Here is a 25,070-nt window from a genome sequence, read left to right as displayed (position 1 = left end):
TGATACAGAATCTCACAAAAATGAGTACACCCCTCACATTTTTGCAAATATTTGATTATATCTTTTCATGTGACAACACTGAAGAAATTGCTCTTTGCTACAATGTAAAGTAGTGAATGTACAGCTTGTATAACAGTGTAAGTTTGCTGTCCCCTTAAAAAAACTTAACATAGCCATCAATGTCTAAACCACTGGCAACAAAAGTGAGTACACCCCTAAGTGAAAATGTCCAAATTGGGCCCAGTTAGCCATTTGCCCTCCCCGGTGTCATGTGACTCGTTAGTGTTACAAGGTCTCAGGTGTGAATGGGCAACAGGTGTGTTAAATTTGGTGTTATCGCTCTCACACTCCCTCATACTGGTCACTGGAAGTTCAACATGGCACCTCATGGCAAAGAACTCTCTGAGGATCTGAAAAAAAAGAATTGTTGCTCTACATAAAGATGGCATAGGCTATAAGAAGATTGCTAAGAACCAGAAATGGAGCAACACGGTGGCCAAGACCATACAGCGGTTTCACAGGACAGGTTCCACTCAGAACAGGCCTCGCCATGGTCGACCAAAGAAGTTAAATGCACGTGCTCAGCGTCATATCCAGAGGTTGTCTTTGGGAAATAGACGTTTGAGTGCTGCCAGCATTGCTGCAGAGGTTGAAGGGGTGGGGGGTCAGCCTGTCAGTGCTCAGACCATTCATTGGATCAAATTGGTCTGCATGGCTGTCGTCCCAGAAGGAAGCCTCTTCAAAAGATGATGCACAAGAAAGCCCACAAACAGTTTGCTGAAGACAAGCAGACTAAGGACATGGATTACTGGAACCATGTCCTGTGGTCTGATGAGACCAAGATAAACTTATTTGGTTCAGATGGTGTCAAGCGTGTGTGGCGGCAACAAGGTGAGGAGTACAAAGACAAGTGTGTCTTGCTTAGAGTCAAGCATGGTGGTGGGAGTGTCATGGTCTGGTACTGCATGAGTGCTGCCGGGACTGGGGAGCTACAGTTCATTGAGGGAACCATGAATGCCAACATGTACTGTGACATACTGAAGCAGAGCATGATCCCCTCCCTTTGGAGACTGGGCCACAGTGCAGTATTCCAACATGATAACAACCCCAAACACACCTCCAAGACGACCACTGCCTAGCTAAAGAAGCTGAGGGTATACCCTAGACCTAAACCCCATTGAGAATCTGTGGCGCCTCTTCAAATGGAAGGTGGAGGAGGGCATGGTCTCTAACATCCACCAGCTTCGTGATGTCGTCATGGAGGAGTGGAAGAGGATTCCAGTGGCAACCTGTGAATCTCTGGTGAACTCCATGCCCAAGAGGGTTAAGGCAGTGCTGGAAAATAATGGTGGCCAAACAAAATATTGACACTTTGGGCCCAATATGGACATTTTCACTTAGGGGTGTAATCACTTTTGTTGCCAGGGGTTTAGACATTAATGGCTGTGTGTTGAGTTATTTTGAGGGGACAGAAAATGTATGCTGTTATACAAGCTGTACACTCACTACTTTACACTGTAGCAAAGTGTCATTTCTTCAGTGTTGTCAGATGAAAAGATATAATCAAATATTTTAGAAAAATGTGAGCTCACTTTTGTGAGATACTGTAGATGTTTCCATGTGAAGAAAAGCAAATGAGGGCTGCAACGCATAAAAAGACAGGTTTTAAGATTTTTTGATAATGCAATACCACTTGTTAAGATGCACTTGTTAAGACGATAAATCGTATTGCAAATTTCTCTAGCAATTATATATATATATATATTTTAGATTATTTTAGATTTTATTTTAGATGTTTTAGGGGGAAATCTTTAGGCCTTCATATTTAACAAAGAAAAGTCACTAAATTGAAAATGCATAATTTAGCTGCCTACTAACTACAGAATTCTTTAACTACTGCAAGATAATAAGCTGTGAGAAATGCTCTTGTAGGGTTAGGCTAGTATGCTTATTGCGAAATACCACAGCTACCTTATGTAATGTTGAAGCATGGAGGGAGGACACAACCGCAGGGAGAACAGAGGCCATTTAATAAATGAACAAAATCCCAAAACAGAAAACTCTATAATGAACCGGGAAAGACAGGAACAAAATAAAACACGGAACAGGACAGAACAACGCTGCATCTGGTAGAAACCAAAACAAAGACAGACAGGATACAATGGGGAAGCAGGAACTTAAATAAGGTCTGTGCTGAAGGAAAACAGGTGCAGGGCAATAATCAACAAAAACAGCTGTCTGTGATGAAGTAAGGGAGTTGTGTTGTGTTGGATTTATGGCAGGCTGCTGTGCCAGAACGTGACACCTTATAATATGGGTCCAATACATTATTGGGATATTTCTGGAAGTGGAAGTAACATTTGACATGAATGTCAAGTAACACTTCATTTCTGATTATTCTACAATATAGTGAATGGAGTACGGTGACATTTTATTTGTAGCTTTATATTTTCAGCATTTTGTCTCACTGTCACAAATACACACTAAGGAAAAGACAGTAGAACTACCCGCCTGAAGAGTCAAACATTTACTAGAGTTTTTGTCAGTATTTTAGATGATTTATATATAATTGGATCGGGCCCCCAGAGCTTGCAGTCCCCCAACACTGAAGGGGGGGGGGGGGTCAGCTATCCCAATGTCTAGACATTGTCAAAATCAGGGATGTTAAACAAAGCTGGAGCGAGGACTTTAGATATGCCCATCAACACAGCAAGTGGAATGAGCATAAAATGATTGACTGACATACCATATTAGAGCGCGTTTGAAGTGTAATGTTTGCTAATATGGGTGATTGTTTAATGGATAAATGGCTACAACAATTAGGATTTTACAGGACAATAACATAATGTGGAGAACATTGTTTTACATTTATCCTTCAATGTATGTTTATTGCATCAATTCATGCAATTTATTTTGGTAAGGATATTTGGGCATATCAATAAGTACCAATAGACAGACAGACAGACCGGCAGTGGGCCTGATAGGCAGACACAGGGGGACTGGCAGGCCAGCAGACAGAAAATGGGGGGACAGACAGAAACTGGGGGACAAACTTGCTGACAGACAGACTATGGGACCGATATAAACACAGATAAACACTGGGGGACAGAAAGACAGACACCTGGGGAGGGAAGCCAGGTGACAGACAGACAGACAGTGGATGGGGGAGGCAATTAATCAAACCAGGGTTCTCAGCTATATGGAAATAAAAACATAGTCAAAAATAATGAAACACTGATTGATTGTGCCCCATAATAAAGCACATTACATTTCAAAAACAGAAGTGTTTTGTACCAATATTTCCTGGGGGATACAAAACAAGAACATTTCTGGAGTGCATTTGAAGCAGCCAATAACAATATAATGTAACAGTACATAAAGATCCATTTAGCACTCTTTCATCCAAAAAATTCTAGTCCTGCATGCATATTAAATATGGGTGATAAATATGGGGAATCAAAACAATCTTATCACCCCACCAATTGAGCTCCTTAGTGCCTTGTAATGTCTTGAGACTTGTGGGACTTCCTCTTTCTTATTAGCGAAGACACTCCGGTAAGTTGATGTACCAGGGTGTTATGTGGGGAGCCATGCCCTGTGTGCCTGAAGCCTGGAGGCGTCTTATACAGGATTACCTGTCTGCTGTCTGCCTTAGACTGGGCGTGGGGGTGTGGTCTACAAGACCACACCCCCAATATTTGGCAGGCAGCTAAATCTTAGGGAAAACAACCACCATGCTAAACTGCAGGAAATCACTAATACCATGATAAACCACAGGGAATCACTAGCACGATGCTAAATCATATGGAATCACAACTACCATGCTAAACCCTAGGGAATCACAACCACCATGCTAAACCCTAGGGAATCACAACCACCATGCTAAACCCTAGGGAATCACAACCACCATGCTAAACCCTAGGGAATCACAACCACCATGCTAAACCCTAGGGAATCACAACCACCATGCTAAACCATAGGGAATCACAACCACCATGCTAAACCCTAGGGAATCACAACCACCATGCTAAACCCTAGGGAATCACAACCACCATGCTAAACCCTAGGGAATCACAACCACCATGCTAAACCCTAGGGAATCACAACCACCATGCTAAACCCTAGGGAATCACAACCACCATGCTAAACCATAGGGAATCACAACCACCATGCTAAACTCTACGGAATCACAACCACCATGCTAAACCCCAGTGAATCATAAGAACCATGCTACAGTACTTCTGACCATTCTGATCAATGTCATGACTAATGTTCCCCTGATCTGGAAAAAGACAGGCAGCTTTGGCTTAGCTGACGTCTGATTTTGCTCTGCTGTTTGGGGAGCCATCATATGACATAGTTCATACTTTACTATCAGAGCTGGCCTTATCATAGATGCCAGATCAAACAAGAGGCAAGCAGCAGAAGGATGGAAAGACATTATCATTCTGATGGTGATAGGTTCCATTAGCGTTATCATTGCGGCATTTCTATCCAACCTTGACTAGTGTTTGTCTTCGACTTGCCTTTGTAGTGGCAAAGCTTTCAAAACATTCCTCCAAATGAATTCATCACAATCAAAGATACTAAAATGTTTGAAATGGATCTTAAACGGCAATACATTCTAACAAGCTGCCATGAATTATAATAAACTGGATACATTTTAAATCACAACATAACATGAAGTATAAAATACCATTAAAAATGAATGTATTTTGCAGCATTTTCAGCACTACTTTCAAAGCTACTGGGTCAAATTATGCAAAACCTAGACAACATCTTTAATTTACTGTCCAAATGCATAGAGTGCAAGTGGGAGATGGCATGAAGTTGCATACATAATTGACACAGCTGGCAACAGTTGATGTGCCTAAACACAAGCCTTAACACCTGAGACAGTTCTGATAGGCTACAGGAGAAAGCAAAAGTAATGTTCAGCCTTGTGACTTGGGGATTCAGACCAGTGACCTTATGTTTACTAGCACAACACACTTACAAGCCCATAATTACTAGCCCAACGTACTTACAAAAATACAGAACCACTGACAACCAAAGCCTGAAAGAGAGAGAATTACTTGATAGATGTTCCTCTACTACATGTAGCTAGTGGTACCCAGGTCAAGGCTGAGACTGGTTTATCGGCTAACTGTTAGTTGGCACCGCCATTCTTCTCTCCCTCTCTCATCCTCTCTTTCTCTCCCTCTGCATGTCTCTCTCTTTACAGTAAGTGGTTCCATAGGGAGCAGAGCTGTAATGTGATTAAACATCTCATCCCAGGCTGTGGCAACGGTTGGAACAACACATTCAATGGGACAAGCACTCCGTTAAAACCATACACGCAACATATATTGTACAGGAGAACTGCCAACAATGCATGCAGGAAAGAATTAGGCAGAGAGAGGCAGATTCCTAGATGGGGAGACAGAGAGAGGGAGAGAGAGAGAGAGAGAGAGGGAGATACAGAGAGAGAGCAATTCAGAGAGAGAAAATCAGAAAGAGATTTTAGGAAAGATACAAAAAGACAAACTAGACAAGCTTCCCACCTACTGACTCTTAAGGCGGTGCACCCTTACAGGCCGCTAACTCAACATAACCAGAGGCCGCTAACTCAACATAACCAGAGGCCGCTAAGTCAACACAACCAGAGGCCGCTAAGTCAACACAACCAGAGGCCGCTAACTCAACATAACCAGAGGCTGCTAACTCAACATAACCAGAGGCTGCTAACTCAACGCAACCAGAGGCCGTTAACTCAACGCAACCAGAGGCCGCTAACTCAACGCAACCATAGGCCGCTAACTCAACGCTACCATAGGCCGCTAACTCAACGCTACCATAGGCCGCTAACTCAACACAACCATAGGCCGCTATCTCAACATAACCAGAGGCCGCTAACTCAACATAACCAGAGGCCGCTAACTCAAAGCAACCAGAGGCCGCTAACTCAACACAACCAGAGGCCGCTAACTCAACACAACCAGAGGCCGCTAACTCAACACAACCAGAGGCCGCTAACACAACACAACCAGAGGCCGCTAACTCAATGCAACCAGAGGCCGCTAACTCAACGCAACCAGAGGCCGCTAACTCAACGCAAACAGAGGCCGCTAACTCAACATAACCAGAGGCTGCTAACTCAACATAACTAGAGGCTGCTAACTCAACATAACCAGAGGCTGCTAACTCAACATAACCAGAGGCCGCTAACTCAAAGCAACTAGAGGCTGCTAACTCAACGCAACCATAGGCCGCTAACTCAACGCAACCATAGGCCGCTAACTCAACATAACCAGAGGCCGCTAACTCAACACAACCAGAGGCCGCTAACTCAGCGCAACCATAGGCCGCTAACTCAACATAACCAGAGGCCGCTAACTCAACACAACCAGAGGCCGCTAACTCAGCGCAACCATAGGCCGCTAACTCTACACAATCAGAGGCCGCTAACTCAACACAACCAGAGGCCGCTAACTCAACACAACCAGGTACTTCTTAGTCTGAAACCCAACTGGCATCCTGACATCATGCACAACTTTTGACCAGAGACCATTGAAGTAGTTTAGGGAATATTAGAATACCGGTGGAGATTGAAGCGTTGAACCCGGTTGAAGGTTATTAAAAGGCCTTCATGGTGTAATGACAGCTCTTTCAGGAGGGAGCGTCTGTCACAGAGAGACAGCACAGCAAGCTCCCATTCCCCCAGGCCACATTATGATTCATTCTCTTAATAGAATAAATTAGCATGATAGGATCAAAATGAGATGGCTGGATATTTTTTGCTTTAGCGTGAAAGGTGGGGATTATTCAGAACATCAAGATAGGGGTTCACAAGGAGAGACTGTCACTCATCAATGCTTAGTTAGTCACACATTAAATTGACTAATCTTGCAAAACAGAACAAAATCTGTTTTGATCCAGCCGACTGTTAGCTGACAGCTGACTGTTAGTACATGTATTAATATGTACTTGTGTGTTAATGTCTGTCACAAGAGCTAACCCAATAGAAAACAGTGACAGAGTGCTTACTGGGATAAAGCCAAGGCAGTCTCATAAGAGCAGTGGTCATTTGGATCCCAATTATTTCGGTGTGGTCAGACAATAAGAGTTCTGGTTGTTCATCTGTAGATTTATGTGTCCATATATTCAAAAGCTCTGATAGTAAATAGGGTAAGCTTCCATCACTGAGCAATAATGTAACCTGTCTACCTATACAGTCCTATTTTAAATGCTACATTTATACATGAGCAATCTATCAAAAAAAATGCAAATGAAAATTTACCATATTGTGTTAATAAAAAGAAAGTTGTTTACAAAACTTGGATGAATGAACTGATATTTTGATATGGCATTGATGGCATATTGAGATGTAATGTTAATGCTTCTCAATATAATACGTTCTCAATATAACACATTTTAGTCTCTTTAACAGTGTATTTGACATCAATAAATATATTGGAGGAGGTGATTAAAGCAGAAAAGGAACCAGGCAAGCCTAGTTCAACCGGCCCACGATTAAATGTGATAAACATGATTACCACCCTCACTGGATTCAAACCCGTGTCTCCTACTGTGTCATTATCCACTACACCACACTGCTACACACTTGTAGTGTTGGCATAGCATCTCGACATTAGATCATTTTGTCATGCTTTAACCTTATGCCACGTTTGATTTTTTACATTTTATTATTAAGTTTACCTCCACCACAAATAGCATCTATTGTATGGCTTTTGCCACAGGTCGTTTTAACAGCTTATTAGCCAGTAACAGGTTTACTAGTATCTAACTTACTACTCAACACAGCCAAAGCTATTTCATGGCGCAAAAGTGTTTGTTTTACTTAAATTTGTGAATGACATTGAAACAATAACTAACTATATAGGTGACAATAAATTACTTTTTCATTTAAGAGAAAAGATGAGAGAATCGTGGAAACCCCTTCTATTTTACTGCCCAAGGGGATTTGACCTAACCTATATTACCGCAAAGAAATGTGCATTTGTACTTCGAAATCCACCAGAAATAGTTACAATATAACTTTTATTTTAGGCTTACCATAATGTAGCTACTGAAGGATCTAACCAGCAAAGTATTTGTCCATCCTGACCCAAAATGCAAGCATGGATACATACAGTGGGGAGAACAAGTATTTGATTCACTGCCGATGTTGCAGGTTTTCCCACTTACAAAGCATGTAGAAGTCAATAATTGTTTATCATGGGTGCTCTTCAACTGTGAGTGACGGAATCTAAAACAAAAATCCAGAAAATGACATTGTATGATTTTTAAGTAATTAATTAGCATTTTATTGCATGACATAAGTATTTGATACATCAGAAAAGCAGAACTTAATATTTGGTACAAAAACCTTTGTTTGCAATTACAGAGATCATACGTTTCCTGTAGTTCTTGACCAGGTTTGCACACACTGCAGCAGGGATTTTGGCCCACTCCTCCAAACAGACCTTCTCCAGATCCTTCAGGTTTCAGGGCTGTCGCTGGGCAATACGGACTTTCAGCTCCCTCCAAAGATTTTATAATGGGTTCAGGTCTGGAGACTGGCTAGGCCACTCCAGGACCTTGAGATGCTTCTTACGGAGCCACTCCTTAGTTGCCCTGGCTGTATTTTTCGAGTCGTTGTCATGCTGGAAGACCCAGCCACGACCCATCTTCAATGCTCTTACTGAGGGAAGGAGGTTGTTGGCCAAGATCTCGTGATACATGGCCCCATCCATCCTCCCCGCAATACGGTGCAGTCGTCCTGTCCCCTTTGCAGAAAAGCATCCCCAAAGAATGATGTTTCCACCTCCATGCTTCCCGGTTGAGATGGTATTCTTGGGGTTGTACTCATCCTTCTTCTTCCTCCAAACATGGCGAGTGGAGTTTAGACCAAAAAGCTCTATTTTTGTCTGATCAGACCACATGACCTTCTCCCATTGCTCCTCTGGATCATCCAGATGGTCATTTGCAGACTTCAGAAGGGCCTGGACATGCGCTGGCTTGAGCACGGGGACCTTGCGTGTGCTGCAGGATTTTAATCCATAACAGTGTAGTGTGTTACTAATGGTTTTCTTTGAGACTGTGGTCCCAGCTCTCTTCAGGTCATTGACCAGGTCCTGCCATGTAGTTATGGGCTGATCCCTCACCTTCCTCATGATCATTGATGCCCCATGAGGTGAGATCTTGCATGGAGCCCCAGACCGAGGGAGATTGACCATCATCTTGAACTACTTCCATTTTCAAATAATTGCGCCAACAGTTGTTGCCTTCTCACCAAGCTGCTTTCCTATTGTCCTGTAGCCCATCCCAGCCTTGTGCAGGTCTACAGTCCCTGACAAATGTCTTGTCGCTTGTGTACAAATTGATCTGAAGTGCCGCTGAAATATATTTCTAATCAAGATGTCTTTACAAGAAATGGCTCATTTGAATCCCAACAGCTTTCGTAATAATGTTTCAGTGCAAAATGAAACTGTCAAAAAGTATTCTAATATTCACAGCTTGGTAAAGCCCATTGAGTCAATTTTTGCAAAGACATAAGTATTGTCGCCTTGTCATATGAGCTTCACCTGTGACTAATAATGGATCAATTAGGTCTCAGGTGTGTATAAAAACAACCCCAGTACACTAGACCTTCACATCAACTGCAACTAGACCTCTGTAAACATGCCTAAGATTCACCCTGAGACCAAAGTTTTGATTATCAAGAGGCTGAAGATCAGATCCACTGCTGATGTGGCAGACACCTTCAATGTGTCTTAGCGTCATGTACAGAGGATAAAAAAAACATTTGAAGACACTGGAGACGTTTTTGACAAGCCCAGGTCAGGCAGACCCCGCAAGACAACTGCTCGAGAGGACCGTTTGTTGGCTCGAAAATCCAAGGCCAGCCCCTTTTCCACTGCAGCAGAGCTCCACGAGACCTGGTCACCTGAAGTCCCTGTGTCGACTAGAACAGTTTGTCGGATTATGTCTCGAAATGGCTTCCATGGTCGAATCAGTGCCCAGAAGCCAGCACTAAACAAAAGACAATTGAAAAACCGTGTGGCATTTGCCGAGGCCCACAGCCTGCTAAAAGGATGGATGCTGGAAAAGTGGAAGAAGGTGGATTTTTCAGATGAATCTTCTGTTGAATTACACCACAGTCGCCGCAAATATTGCAGGAGACCTACTGGAGCCCGCATGGATCTGAGATTCACCCAGAAAACAGTGAAGTTTGGTGGCGGAAAAATCATGGTCTGTGGTTACATCCAGTATGGGGGTGTGCGAGAGATCTGCAGGGTGGAAGGCAACATCAATAGTCTAAAATACCAAGAAATCTTAGCTACTTCTTATATTCCCAACCATAAAAGAGGCCAAATTCTGCAGCAGGATGGTGCTCCATCGCATACTTCCATCTCTACATCAAAGTTCCTCAAGGCGAAGAAGATCAAAATGCTCCAGGATTAGCCAGCCCAGTCACCAGACATGAACATCATTGAGCATATGTGGGGTAGGATGAAAGAGGAAGCATGGAAGATGAAACCAAAGAATATTGATGAACTCTGGGAGGCATGCAAGACGGCTTTCTTTGCTATTCCTGATGACTTCATCAATAAATTGTATGAATCCTTGCCAAACCGCATGGATGCAGTCCTTCAAGCTCATGGAAGTCATACAAGATATTAAATTTGGATCTCACAGCACCACTACTTAATTTGCTGACATATTTTTGTATTTGCAGTAAATTTGTTCAATTTCTGTATAGGCGACAAAACCTTTGTCATGCCAAAATTTGACCTTTCTGTCTTGATTAAATTATAAATATTTTTTCAGTGAGACTAATTTATTTCAGTGCATTAAACATCATTTGGGAGGGTTTTAGCTTTTCATAAGAGCTATTTCTAACACCAATTGATTAATTAAAAGTCAGGTTAATAGCAGGTGTTTCTACAAAATAGATAAGCGACAAGACTTTTGTCAGGGACTGTACAATTTTTATCCCTGATGTCCTTACACAGCTCTCTGGTCTTGGCCTTTGTGGAGAGGTTGGAGTCTGTTAGATTGAGTTTGTGGACAGGTGTCTTTTATACAGGTAACAAGTTCAAACAGTGCAATTAATACAGGTAATGAGTGGAGAACAGGAGGGCTTCTTAAAAAAAAACTAACAGGTCTTTTGAAAGCCGGAATTCTTACTGGTTGGTAGGTGATCAAATACTTATGTCATGCAATAAAATGCTAATTCATTATTTAAAAATCATACAATGTGATTTTCTGGATATTTGTTTTATATTCCATATCTCACAGTTGAACTGTACCTATGATAAAAATGACAGACCTCTAAATGCTTTGTAAGTTGGAAAACCTGCAAAATCAGAAAAACCTGCTATTCATGCAAGGTGTAGTCAGTCAGTCAGTAAGAGACATTCAATCTTCTTGGCCGGCTCCGCTTACGCAGTCCGGCAAAAAGAAGGGTATTTATTCAATTATAATAAAATCTCTACCTCTCCAAATTCTGTGGATAAAGAATTTTATTTCTGAACCCATAATTATAAACATTCCAAATACACAGAATTCTATTTGCGATTGCCACTCTGCTAAAAGGTTTTTAGAACAAATTTCTCTGGACTCTGCACTTTAGGTCACTATAATGGGTTAAGAAAGAAACATTCACCCCAAAACAGTTCTAAGATATGGATCTTTGATGGTCAATATCTCAAAACTATGCTTCACACAGATAATAATTTCTAGCAAATATACTGTACACTAACCTATACCTGCCACAAATATACACTAAACTATACCTGCCACAAATATACACTAACCTATACCTGCCACAAATATTCACTAACCTATACCTGCCACAAATATACACTAACCTATACCTGCCACAAATATTCACTAACCTATACATGCCACAAATATTCACTAACCTATACCTGCCACAAATATTCACTAACCTATACATGCCACAAATATTCACTAACCTATACCTGCCACAGGTATCAAAGAAGAATTTCATCTTGGGAATGAAACACTCAGTTGCCTTTCAAAGAACCTACAGGCATGCCCCACCCCCCCACCCGTGTGCTCACCACCCCCACCCATCACACACATGCAGGCACCTACAAAAACACCCAGACAAGCCCCACAGAGTCCCTTCCTTTTGCTGCCACAGACCTGTGTCCCAGAGGGAAGGTTGATGGGGGAATATGGAACATGTGGACACAGATCAGAATCACGTCATTTACCTATGGTGTAGCCTCGCTTCAGTTCTCCACACCGGGGACCGCAGGTTTTCTGAGAATTGGTTGCATTGTTCTGCTGCACACCTAACGTGGTTGTCTTGGTAACTGGTGCTTCGGTCTTGTTGGGTGGTGAGGCTGGCACCAGACTAGGGGAGAATCCTTGAGTGGCAATATCCACCGACTGGGATTTCTTTTTCAGTCTGTTGGAATCAGAACAAGAACAGGAAATATGGAGTCAGTCATATAGAACTACATGGCAATGTATGTGGGAAATATTAGCTAGTCAATTCAAGGGCAAACAGGTGAGAAGATGGAGGACATTGCTGTCAACAATCTACAACAGTTCATCATATTGTGTTTGGTCAGGAGCAGCTAATGTTATTGAAGTTGATGCAACATATTCACAGTCAGTTGAGCATTCTCAATACTGAATTCTTTAAACTGAGTCCCGGTTAGGGATGTACCAATATAATGGCCATTGATATCGGACGATTATTGGGACAAAATGATACAATTTGTCTGATTATTTCCAACCAGTGGTGCTTTTGTCTGAATACGCTCCAGTAATAATCCAGTAATTTTTTTAAATTCTTCCTCAAATCATGTATCATGTTGTTTTATTATAATTAGTTTGTCTCTGTTGCAGTTTTGTTGATGAAGTCTAGTATTTTATTTACCAAATTAATATCCATGCATTGTATAATGTAGTAACAGAAAATTTCTGTCTGTTTATTATCTTAATTTACAATATAATAAATAAGAATTCATTATCACGCTTAATTTTGGGAGTCTTTAGTTAAGCTATATAGAAATATTATTAGCTTTTATGTGATTGAATTTGCATTTGTTGAAATAATAAGCAGCATCAAAAGCAACCTTTGTATTGTTTTAGAACAGGGTACACCGGTACACATCTACAATGACATTGGGTAGCTGGCATTATATGAACATCCTTAACCGCCAAGAATGTTCTCATTAGTGCATCACTAGTCCCAGTACTGTTTGTCTTTTCATATGTTTTTAAATGATAGGACAGTGAGGAAAGGAAGGAGGATAGAGGAGAGGGGTATAGAATAGCGGAAGGACAGATTTAAATCACTGCACATGTTGGGGTGGTCTAACAGACTGCTAGACCACCCCAGACCACTGGCTGTGATTCAAATTTCGAAGAGTGATCAATAACTTAATCAGGTCCTCATTAACAATGGATGTATTGATTTCACTCCATCACAGGTGCCAATTTAACAAACCATTCAACAACATTATACTGCTGTATAGTAAATCATATAACACAATATTACATTTACAAAATATTATGTAATTGACAAAACATCAGAGAGAGTAATAGATTAAATCAAAGTCGTCTCAAGAATTTGAATGTACATGATAAGTCACAACATCCAGGTGTGGTTAGCAATAGGTATGGTTACACAATTGCACATATAAATGCAAAATTGTAAACACTCTGTCTGTTGAAAGGGGTAGTGGATCAGTCGGTTACATAAGACGGCCTATACATGATTAAACTTCTCCTTTCAGACACTGACCTAAATTACAGGAACCAATGCCAAAGTGGAAAAGCCATTTAAACGGCTCACCATAAGGTTTAGACAACAGACATCTTATTTAGAAACCACATGCAGTACAGAGTTCACTAATGTTATCCAGGTGTCATACATTTAGAAGTAACACTGTGCAGCACATGCAAACAAATACAAATCACAATGATTGTGAAGAAGCCTTAACGTTTGAATATCTTCAATATCCATGTTGAATATCTGCTATGTACTGATTTTGCTGCCAATTATATTTCTCCAATATCAACTTTATAAAGCATAAAGAAATACACAAGATAAGAATAAAAAAAGAACAACAACATAGAAATGGATGAAAAGTACTCCTGAAGTACTATTTATGATACATATATAAACCCATCAGTCTTTCCTGTGGTCACAATGTGTCAGACCAGGAACACAAGGTCCTCCTCAGCATGGTTTCCCTCCTGTCTTCACTCACTCCTCCAATCAGTCCAGTAGAAATGCTGATGGAGACAATATTTCCAGCTCCAGCCGTTCCCGGGACCAACAACAGCAAACATGACACAGCTTTTACAAGGTAAGGAACTATGCAATCTCCACGGAAACACTGTCAATCACTTTTGTTTTGGGGGCTCTGGTCTAAAGTACACTCAAGGAGGGCACAGAGACAGAGACATCGACACACAAAGGCAGATGCTATGACAGCCGCAGAGTGCAAACGGCAACAACCTCCCTAGTAGAGCTTGGTCCCATCTTAAACAAAAACAATGAGAAAACTTCACATTTCATGATTGTTTTTAGCATGTGATGCATGTTGTAATGACAGAGGCAGAGAAGGGGTGAAAGAATTTGCATGTCGGCTGTAGTCATGGTTCTGGAAGACTGCCGACACAGGAAGAGAAAACCTGCGTGTGATATGACGTCTATCCCAGAATCCCTTGGAAGAAAACAATAATTATCTCTTCATTGGCGAGGGACCTCCTTTCAGCTCAGACTCACTGTTCGGTCTACTTGCGCTGTATGTGCGTGTTTGTGTTTGTGTACATATAAACAGACTGCAGCTGCTTGGTGCCTTCCACCGAAACATCAGCCACTAATCATGACGGTGTAATCAGCGGAACCATCCGGCACAACAACAACAATCTCCACAGGACCCAGAACCATGCCTGGCTGGTGTCCAGGCAAAACGCTCCATACAATAACAGAAATAACATTACAGCTGTTTGTTTCTATTGATATTTCCACTGCATAAAAAAAACAAAAAAAAACATTGAAGGTGGGTTTTATTAAAACAATATAATTCCGGTCTGTTTTTCCCTACCACTATTGTCAGCTCCGAACACCGTCTCTCTGGCAACTAGGCTCCATTACCACAGCGATCACTTGGTTGAGAGCAGCACCGGCCCCCTCTATGAACACAAATCTAACCTGGCTCAGTCATGCATTAGTGAAGGGCACAGATGGGACTAACAGGGACAGTATAAATACAGACTGCCAGACCAGAAGACCTCTACCAACCAGCAACCAGCAGCCTGCGTCATCCGGTTCGCTGCATCATACCTCCACAGGAGAAATCATCCACTCCCTGATTGCTTAGCCATGGCTAATCTTGATATCCTAAGAGGGACAGTGTTACACGAGGACAGACAGCTGAGGCCATTGTTTGTGTCTTATTACTAGCATATAATTATCAGCTTTCAAACCCCATCGTACTGAGTGCGTGAACTTCATCAAAATATTGGGTTACTTCTTTAAAGCTACGTTTTGGCTTTGACAACAACAAACACCTCGACAGGGTATTTCCATAATCTTCCCACAACCTAATAGTGACAGCGCGGAGGAGAACATAGTGTTGGGGTCAAAGGTGACAGCTGACAGATTGTAGGTAGATTCTGATAGTGTATGATGGCCACTCCCAGTTCATGAACAACTTTTCATACATTATACCATGTGGCATAGTTAAGACAGACGTCAGGATTAACAGCACTGTAGATAAGCCATACACACACACGCATCAACACGCATGCACACACAGACCACCACTTAAGTACACACAGGTCCACAGAACCTGTCCATCCCCACGCCCCAAGGCACTATGGGTGAAAACCAATAAGACTGGTAGGAAAACTGCAGTAAGATTAAAAGCTTTTGACTTCATACTGGTAGCACGGTCTGATCTGATTGGCTACAGTCTGCATCAGCTCAGTTTTTCATAGCTTTCAGTCGGCCAACGGGCTAGGGCCAGAGAAGCTAAGCCACCAGCGGCCCCCTGGCATTCAGTTCTACCACAGGGGAGCGAGATGGCGACGCATGTAAACAAAGCCACTGGCTCCCACGGATAGATTATATCTGTTAGCACCAAAACGCTTAAAGAGGGAGATGAGGGGAGGGGGGCAACGGAAGGAGAAAAGAGAAGGGAGGGGGGAAAGCAAATGAAAAGCAGGCATTTGGTTCTCCTCCCCTGCTGTTCTGTGGCTTGGTCCAGGAGGAGAGGGGTGCCAAACAGGCATCACTCAGATTATCCCACTATACAGGGACTGAGAATCACATGGCAGAAACAACAACAGAAATGTGTAAAAGAAAGTCTAAACATGCTTATCACTATAACCAGCAGAGGGATTAGACAAGAAGGAAAGGGGCACACGAGGCTCCACCACGCTCACTTGTAGAAACAACAAAACCCATTTTCAGAAGAGACATACATCTCTTGCTGTTGAGAAGTATATGCAAATGAACAGGAGACCTGTCATGTGCACTCTTAAAAAAAAGGGTTTAAAAAGCGATGAGATATAAGGTTCTACCAAGACCTGTTCTGAGACAATGGTTAAGGCAAAGGGATCTACCTAAAGCTTCTCTCCCAAGAATTATGTCTGTAAAAATGGGTTCTTTCAATTTGCTTATTCCTTCCATTTCCAAGCATACTCTATTGCAGGATACTTTTTTTGCATCAGAAAGAAAATTTAACATTTTCTAAAAATACTATATTTACTAAACTAATCCTATATGTTAGTTGCAATTATTGTTCCCATCACTAAGATGGTTGTTTAGAAGTATTCTCAGGATACAATCTTCCCTAACCCAGCAGTCATTCCGAACGTAGGTTGAGGCTGAATAATTATTACACCTTTTGGATATCCTAACTGAATTCAAATAGAAATTACATATTAATTTGCAAGCCAGCCAGATGTGACTTGCAGGCCTGATGTGGCCTGTAACCGAGGGGGTTTCTAACCGTGACCCTGTGATAAGGTATAATTATGTTATGTATTGTCATAAAGACTGATGAGGTAAACCCAATTATAGATGTTTCTAGACAACAAAGATTTCCAAATAGCACTTATAACCGATGAAACCCAGGTGGTTCTACTTTTTCTCAGTGTGTAAATGTGTTTCAGTTCTGTATGTAAGGCTTGGCTGGGTTTGACGTCAGTCCTGTTATAACAGCAGCATGGCTGATATGACAGTAATGATGCCTTAGAGTCTCATTAAACTGAATTGGCGTTATGCAACAGCACTGTGACTGACAGAAAAAAACAGCATCACAAAGAAACCGCATTTAGTGAAAACACTGGGTGCTCTGTGTCCTTGTGGCAATGGAAATCAGGCAGGATTGAGCTTTTAGGCATAATATGACTCCAGGCATGGCTTACTAAATGCACTTAGTCTGAATGACCTTCAAATTGCTCATGTTTGTGTGATAACAGGAAATGTACATAGTACGTGGAAAGCAAAAACACAATGAAAATTGTTTTATTCAGGTTCACTGTTATGTAATTAATTATAAAGAGTGTGTTCCTGTTCTTTCAGATTCAGTAAGCAGTCTATCATTGACCTTGGTCTTAGATATTATAAAAAATTTAAAACGAGTACATCAGTAAGTCCGCATTGAACAAGCTAATGAATTTGAAGGAAAGTAAAGATTAATCAATAGAAGTTAGAGATAAAGTCAAGAAAATGTATAGATTAGGAAATGCCTGGGCACAAAATAATAATAATATAAGTGTTCTGCTCAATATTTAGGTAGTAGAATCTTCATCACTGTCCCTCTACCAAGAAAAGGCTTTCCCTAAAAACCCAAGAAGGACACTTGTGAGGAAAGCAAACCCAACCAATCCTAACTAAGTAGCCCTGGCCTAGTGAATTACCCACACAAAAAATGTATATGTGCAAATCTGAAACAGTGTCTTCCTAAGTCCTCATACAGACAAGTGTAATGGGCCTAGATAAACACACTATATTGCCAAAGGTATGGGGACACCACTACTAATGATTGAAATCTCCATAGACTTTAGCACAATGGGTCACACTGAAGAGCTCAGTGACTTTAAACGTGGCACTGTCATAGGACCTTTGCTACAAGTCAGTTTGTGAAATTTCTGCCCTACTAGATCTGCCCCAGTCAACTGTAAGTGCTATAATTGTGAAGTGGAAGCATTTAGAAGCAACAACTGCCCAGCCATGAAGTGGTGCACCACACAAACTCAGAGTGTGGGGCCACAGGGTATGTGCATATCGCATAAAGTACTGTGTCATCCGTTGCATCACTCAACACAGATACAAACTGCTTCTAGAAGCAACATCAGCACAAGAACTTCGTATCGGGAGCTTCACAAAATGGCTTTCCATGGCCAAGCAGCTACATGCAAGCCTCACATCAACATGTACAATGCCAAGTGTTGGCTGTAGTGTTCTAAAATATGCCGTCACACGACAGTGAAAATGTGTTCTCTGTAGTGATAAATCACTTTTCTCTATCTGTCAGTCTGATGGATGAATCTGGGTGTGGCAGACGCCAGGAGAACGCTACCTACTGGAATGCATATGCCCTACTGTAAAGTTTGGTGGAGGAGGGATAATGGTCTGGGGCTGTGCTTCAGGGTTTGGGATAGGTCACATTGTGAAAGGTCACATCAATGCTACAGGATACAAAGACATTATAGACAATTTGGTTGCATCCAACTTTGTAAAAACATTTTGGGAAAGGCCCTTTCCTGTTCCAGCATGACTGTGCCCATGTGAACAAAGCAGGGTCCATAAAGACATGGTTTGATGAGGTTGGTGCGGAGGAACTCAACTGACCTGCACAGAGCCCTGACCTCAACCCCACTGAACACCCTTGGGTTGAATTGGAATGGTGATTCTGAGCCAGGCCTTCTCGTCCAGCATCAATGTCTGACCTCACAAATGCTATTTTGGCTGAATGGCAAATTCCTACAGAGACACTCCAAAATCTTGTGAGAGCCTTCCCAGAAGAGTGGTGGCTGTTAAATCGGGAAAAAGGGGCACGGGGGGGGCGGTTTGGTGGGCAACTCTATATTAATGCCCATGGTTTTGGAATGGGATGTCCAACAAGCTCATATGGGAATGATGGGTGGGTGTCCACATACAGTACTTCTGGCCAAATAGTGTATTTTTACCAAATTGCTAACTTACAACGTCACAGGAGTTCCTGATATCCTGGCTGGAAGAGTTTGGATTTAATACTTATCCCTTCCTGAGCAGGAAACTTTCAAGACGGATTTATGAGAAACCTGGGACTACTGGAAAAATCTAAGACATTTTTATTATTGTCAGGGCTGTAGCTCTGGGGTAGGACAGGTGTGCAGAATGAAGGGAGGCTGCAGACCACCAGTCATTCAACGCATGTTAAATGCCAGAGCGGCAGTTCTGTTGTTAAACAGCCCAAAAGGGGTAGCATTCTGTCTGAACAATGAGCACTGAACATGGACATCATGCTTATCAAAGTGCTGAGAATACAAACCAAACAGGTCAGGTTGCTGGCTACTGCAGGACAAAGGAAAATGGTTTGACCTGAATGGGAATGTCCATTCTAGAAATACCTTTGATGTGATTTTAGAACGGGTGTGCGTGTCGTTTCAATGTGTAGCGTACACTCAATGAAGCTTACAAAGGAATAAGAGATGGAGCTAGACATTTTATTTATTTTTCTGATGGAATGAATCGTATTACACTGACAACCTTCATCTGTTACGTAAGCTATGAAACTGAGGTGGGTTTGAAAAGAAAATCTGTCAGTAAGTGGTGTCCATTTTGCCATTGTATTATTGGATACCCTACTGCATACAAGCACAAGAGGGATGTCTGCTATTCCTTGTATCAATATCGCCCCAAAACTGCCCCCAGCCAAGGTCTTTTCAATTCGCTAACATAGGAATTATCAGGGCCAAAAAAAGCAGAAAAAAAAAATCACTTGTTTGTTTCATTATGTGGATGAATGGGACCCCGGGGCATATTTCTATTTCTCTCTGTGGGCATCACTCACGCCGCAAAATACCTAGACACAGACACACAGCCAAACATGCACACACACACCACCACTGTCCTGGCTGTGTGAGCATCGCGTAGGGGGCCTTGATCCTTGTGCTGTGGCAGCTTGTAAATAACCTCCTGGTTGCAAGCATCGCTTCTGTGTCATCGCTCTCATTTACTAAGGCATGAGGAGATAGAGGAAAGATGATTGGCCGACAGCCTCAATGGATTCGCCAAAATTCTGACCATGTTAGGTAATTTGTGGTGTTGCATAAGTAAGACATCAACTGAGGATTCCAATAGATTGTTTTTGTCAGCTCTCTGACTGCATGTACAGAAGGAACATCAAGATATCCTGCTATCAAAAGGCTAGCTAACACTGTGAGGAAAAAAACCCGGCCATGAAGGAAAGCGAGATACTCTGTGAAGGCAATAAGACAGGTAAAGTGTCAAGTACACCTCTTTACACTATTCTTGTTCAGTACTTCTTCCCAGAGCTATAGGGCTGCCACACATGCAGAATAGGATAAATATCTAAATAACTGAAATGGAAATGTAGGGTTAGGTTGTGTTTACCAGACTCCAGGTGTCTTTGCAGACCCCTGAGATAAATACTGTAGGGGAGAGGAAGTCAGGTAGATTTGCAAATGCTAAAGCATTTCACCGGACACCTGTACTAATGACTAGCACCACAGCCCCAGTGTGGGTGTCACAACCAACGTTGTTAAAGCAGTAAAAGACTGATTATGTTTTAGTGGTACAGATGTGCCTTGTCACAGTGGCCAAGTCTATGAATGACAATGTAGTATCCATGAGCCAGTGCCAGTTAACCTGGCGGGCAGAGATACTTGGCCAGATGTAACAGATTATGGGCATCAGCTGTCACAACATGAATGGAAACTCCAAACTACAGAGAGAGCCCTCAGAAAAAGCCTGCTGCAGAAGAAAGTCACTGTATCTCCTCTGGGGATTAGGGGAACTGGGCATTGTGATGGAGGTTTCCTTCAAAACATCAGGATGCAAAATGAGGATTACCCAGTGGATGTGAAACAACAACCCTGACTAACTGGATTGAGGTGCTCGATACAGTTCAACCAATTACTCCGTGGTAGCCAGATTCAAGGTCAAAGAAGACGGAAAAAGGTAAACAGGTAGACACCTACAGTCAAACTAAACGGATTGACAATACAGAACTTGCTAATAGAGAACTACTAGAATGACAATTACTGTCTGTTAGTGTGCTGCTGACCACGCCTCCTTTGGAATTACTCCCTATAGGTCCGTTGTGGATAAAGAAGTGTGGAGTGGCATCAGCCTGCAGGGGAAGCTACCTGCTTTGAATGGTGCTGACCACTGATGGGCATTCACACCTTTACTGTTAACGTGAGGCTACAGGTTTCACCAAGACAATTTATTATGGTACCCTGGAAACCACGAGCTGTATCTTACATGCTGAGTAGTGTCTGTTGCCCATGTAATGGTGACTGTTCAACCTGGTGGCTACTGAGGTGAGGCAACGATAAACATGTACAAACATGTTAAGGTCAGAGGAACCTGGTTGTTAGATGCAGATGACAGTGTGTCGGCGTTGCCAAAAGATTCCAGCCATTGTTTTTTTTAAGGGGGAGGGCGTTCATTTTATAAGTGGGCCTTCCATTTCTAGGGGGAGGGCGTTCATTATGGAAGTGGGCTGCCAATTTGATCGTTAAATGGACCAGACGTTTGCTGACAACAGCCCCTTGTGTGATGCAATTGGTTCAGACTTGTATTTCTGGTGCTCACTGGCTGACTGCATGGCCACCTCTAGGCATGGATGTGTCAACATGTTTCAGTTGCTGGCAGCTGTGTTGACAACCTTCATCAAGTAGCGGCAACATATGGTTCATTTTGTATACACACCTCTACAGGAGGCTGCCACATTGAAGCTGGGGGATTCTACAATGCCGGCTGATCAATACCACCACTCCCCATTGTGGAACTAACAGTTCCTCTTCAAGTTCAGCTCACACACCCACTCCACTCTAACATGCCCTTCAAAAGGTCATGGTCAGGCCGGATCTCAGATTCCCGCCACCGGCCCTGCTCTGCAATCTAAACATTTCCCATTATTCTGTGCCCTTCCAAGGCATCTGTTGCCATCATTCCTGGGGAGTGCTTCTGATAGGCTGACCACAACATCTGTCGCCATGGTGCCTGGGTTGCGTTTGCCAGATGATGAGGTCACAGGGTGGACACATGTTGTGGAACGTTTGGTTGTTTAAAGTGCTAAATCTGACACAGGCCTATAAGAGCAGAAGCACACCAGCCGATGTTTAGGTGATGCTTGTAGGTGGTCTCCAGGCCAGTGCCCGGGTTGTTATCAGCCAAACCACACTTCAAAGGCAAGTGTGAACGTGTTAGTGTCTGAATGGATGCTTAACTCAAAGGCACCGACGATCTCCCTCACACCCTCACCCCCTCTCCACCTGACTCTGTTTTCATCCAACAGTATCTCTCCTGTCCTCTCCCTACCTCCCTCATCCTCATCCAGTCCCTGTTGGTCCCTGTAGGGACTAAAGAGCTGATGTCCAGTTGAAGCTGGCACCATTGGCAACACTCAGGCACGTCCCTCCTCCCCTCCTTCTGCGTTCCTCCCAGAAGAAGACAGACAAGGACACAGACGGATGGAGACACGTCTGTCTCGGTTGAAACCCCAAAGTAATTCAGAGTGACAGTGAGAGAGAGGGAGACTTGGGAGGTCTCGCAGCATTAGACCCTCACAGAATAGAAAGCTTGCTCGCCCGTTGTCTGACTTGCATCAGTCACAACCAAAGCGTTGGATTACTCACGCTTACGGAGTTGACCCCCAGAGCTTCTGGCTGACCTCAATAAGAAACTCCTAAGTAGCTCCTAACCAACACCACTGCATGGAAAACAGTGATAAAACCATGAGAGACATTCATAGTTTGGACTGATTATTGCCATTATTGAGCTTACAATGATCTGCTGTTCAAGGTCGGGGTGGTCGCTCTCCAACTAGGCACAGTTTAGTGAACAGACAGACCTCTAAGCCCTGCCCTCTCTATCTATCCATCCAAATTCCTCTCACAGCCATGCTCTGATGGGACATCTGCTGTCTTCCTGAAAGCGAGGGAGCAAGCTGCGATGAATCCACCCTGAACATAAGGTTTGGTCCGGAGAGGAAGGATGAACTGAGAAAGTGGAGTTTAAAACAGGGTATCAGCTTTCCTGTGGTGGAGCCTACTACAACATCCCTATGACTTTAATCTGTAAACCTGTTAGCGGCAGTTAGTACATATGTACATTGCTATTTAGTTTAACACTGAGACAGAGAAGTAACAAAGGATCACAGCTAAATAGCTGTCTGGTTGTCTAGTTAGTTTTCTCACACTCCTTTCCTCTCTTTCTATCTAACCCTTCCTTTCTTCGTCTGCCCGCCGCCTTAACTTGAGTTAACACAAAAAAGCCCAGAGGGGGGGTTTTAGAGAGGAGAGAGGGTGACAGAGAGGGGAAACCGACTGTCATGGTGGGGAGGGGAACCTGTTGGGCACAGGAGCATACAGCATGTCTCTGATGTTTCTAGGCAGAGAGCGAGAGACTGAGGGAGGGAGACATGTGTAGAAAGAGAGAGGAGAACGGAGAAAGGAAGATGTGGGAGAGATGAAGAGACCCTGGGCCAACCACAGACCCATCCCTCCCCCAGAGGAGCTTCCACATCAATGCTCTGCCACAATCAATTCATCAGCCACTGCCTCCCGCAAACTTCTGAAACAAACACACAGACACTGCTCAATTGTGAACAAACACACACACAGTCCACTTCTGAACAAACACACAGATACAGCCCACTTCTGAACAAACACACAGATACAGCCCACTTCTGAACAAACACACAGATACAGCCCACTTCTGAACAAACACACAGATACAGCCCACTTCTGAACAAACACACAGATACAACCCACTTCTGAACAAACACACAAATACAGCCCACTTATGAACAAACACACAAATACGGGCCACTTCTGAACAAACACACAAATACAGCCCACGTCTGAACAAACACACAGATACAGCCCACTTCTGAACAAACAGACAGATACAGCCCACTTCTGAACAAACACACAAATACCGGCCACTTCTGAACAAACACACAGATACAGCCCACTTCTGAACAAACACACAGATACAGCCCACTTCTGAACAAACACACAGATACAGCCCACTTCTGAACAAACACACAGATACAGCCCACTTCTGAACAAACACACAGATACAGCCCACTTCTTAACAAACACACAGATACAGCCCACTTCTGAACAAACACACAGATACAGCCCACTTCTGAACAAACACACAGATACAGCCCACTTCTGAACAAACACACAGATACAGCCCACTTCTGAACAAACCCACAGATACAGCCCACTTCTGAACAAACACACAGATACAGCCCACTTCTTAACAAACACACAGATACAGCCCACTTCTGAACAAACACACAGATACAGCCCACTTCTGAACAAACACACAGATACAACCCACTTCTGAACAAACACACAGATACAGCCCACTTCTGAACAAACACACAGATACAGCCCACTTCTTAACAAACACACAGATACAGCCCACTTCTGAACAAACACACAGATACACCCCATTTCTGAACAAACACATAGATACAGCCCACTTCTGAACAAACACAGATACAACCCATTTCTGAACAAACACACAGATACAGAGACCCTGCAATATAAGGGGTTGACCATAGCAACCCTCAAATACACTTTGAAGGCCTATACTTTAGAGATAAACATTACCTTCACTTATTAGCTTTTCAATATGTGTTTTCCAGTTGGGGTCCCATATAGTGTCGTGGTCTAAGTCACTGTTAGACAGTACAGCTGTGTCACTGTGTTCAGTGGTTTGAGTGTTGACTGGGGCCTATAGACAGGGCCGGGGCTGCCGTGGAAGGAGGTGCAGCAAATGGGAGGGGCATCAAATAGGATTGCCTTGGCTCTCTAGTGAGACCTTGTTG

The 25,070-nt window shown here is 42.8% G+C and overlaps 1 protein-coding gene across 5 annotated transcripts in view; it reads right to left on the bottom strand.

Moving 5' to 3' along the window:
* oxr1a (oxidation resistance 1a) overlaps positions 1–25,070 on the bottom strand; it is a 210,972-nt gene that overhangs the window by 80,812 nt on the left and 105,090 nt on the right. For all 5 annotated transcript variants that reach the window (XM_010885213.5, XM_010885212.5, XM_010885209.4 and 2 more), the window contains one exon: positions 12,228–12,424. In XM_010885213.5, coding sequence (XP_010883515.2) covers positions 12,228–12,424 — 197 coding nt within the window. The remainder of the gene's footprint in view (positions 1–12,227; positions 12,425–25,070) is intronic.

This window comes from Esox lucius, chromosome 20 (genome assembly GCF_011004845.1).
Source record: "Esox lucius isolate fEsoLuc1 chromosome 20, fEsoLuc1.pri, whole genome shotgun sequence".
Classification (NCBI taxonomy): domain Eukaryota; kingdom Metazoa; phylum Chordata; class Actinopteri; order Esociformes; family Esocidae; genus Esox; species Esox lucius.
Note: the sequence above shows the minus strand (reverse complement) of the source record. Positions and strands in the feature narration are given on the sequence as shown.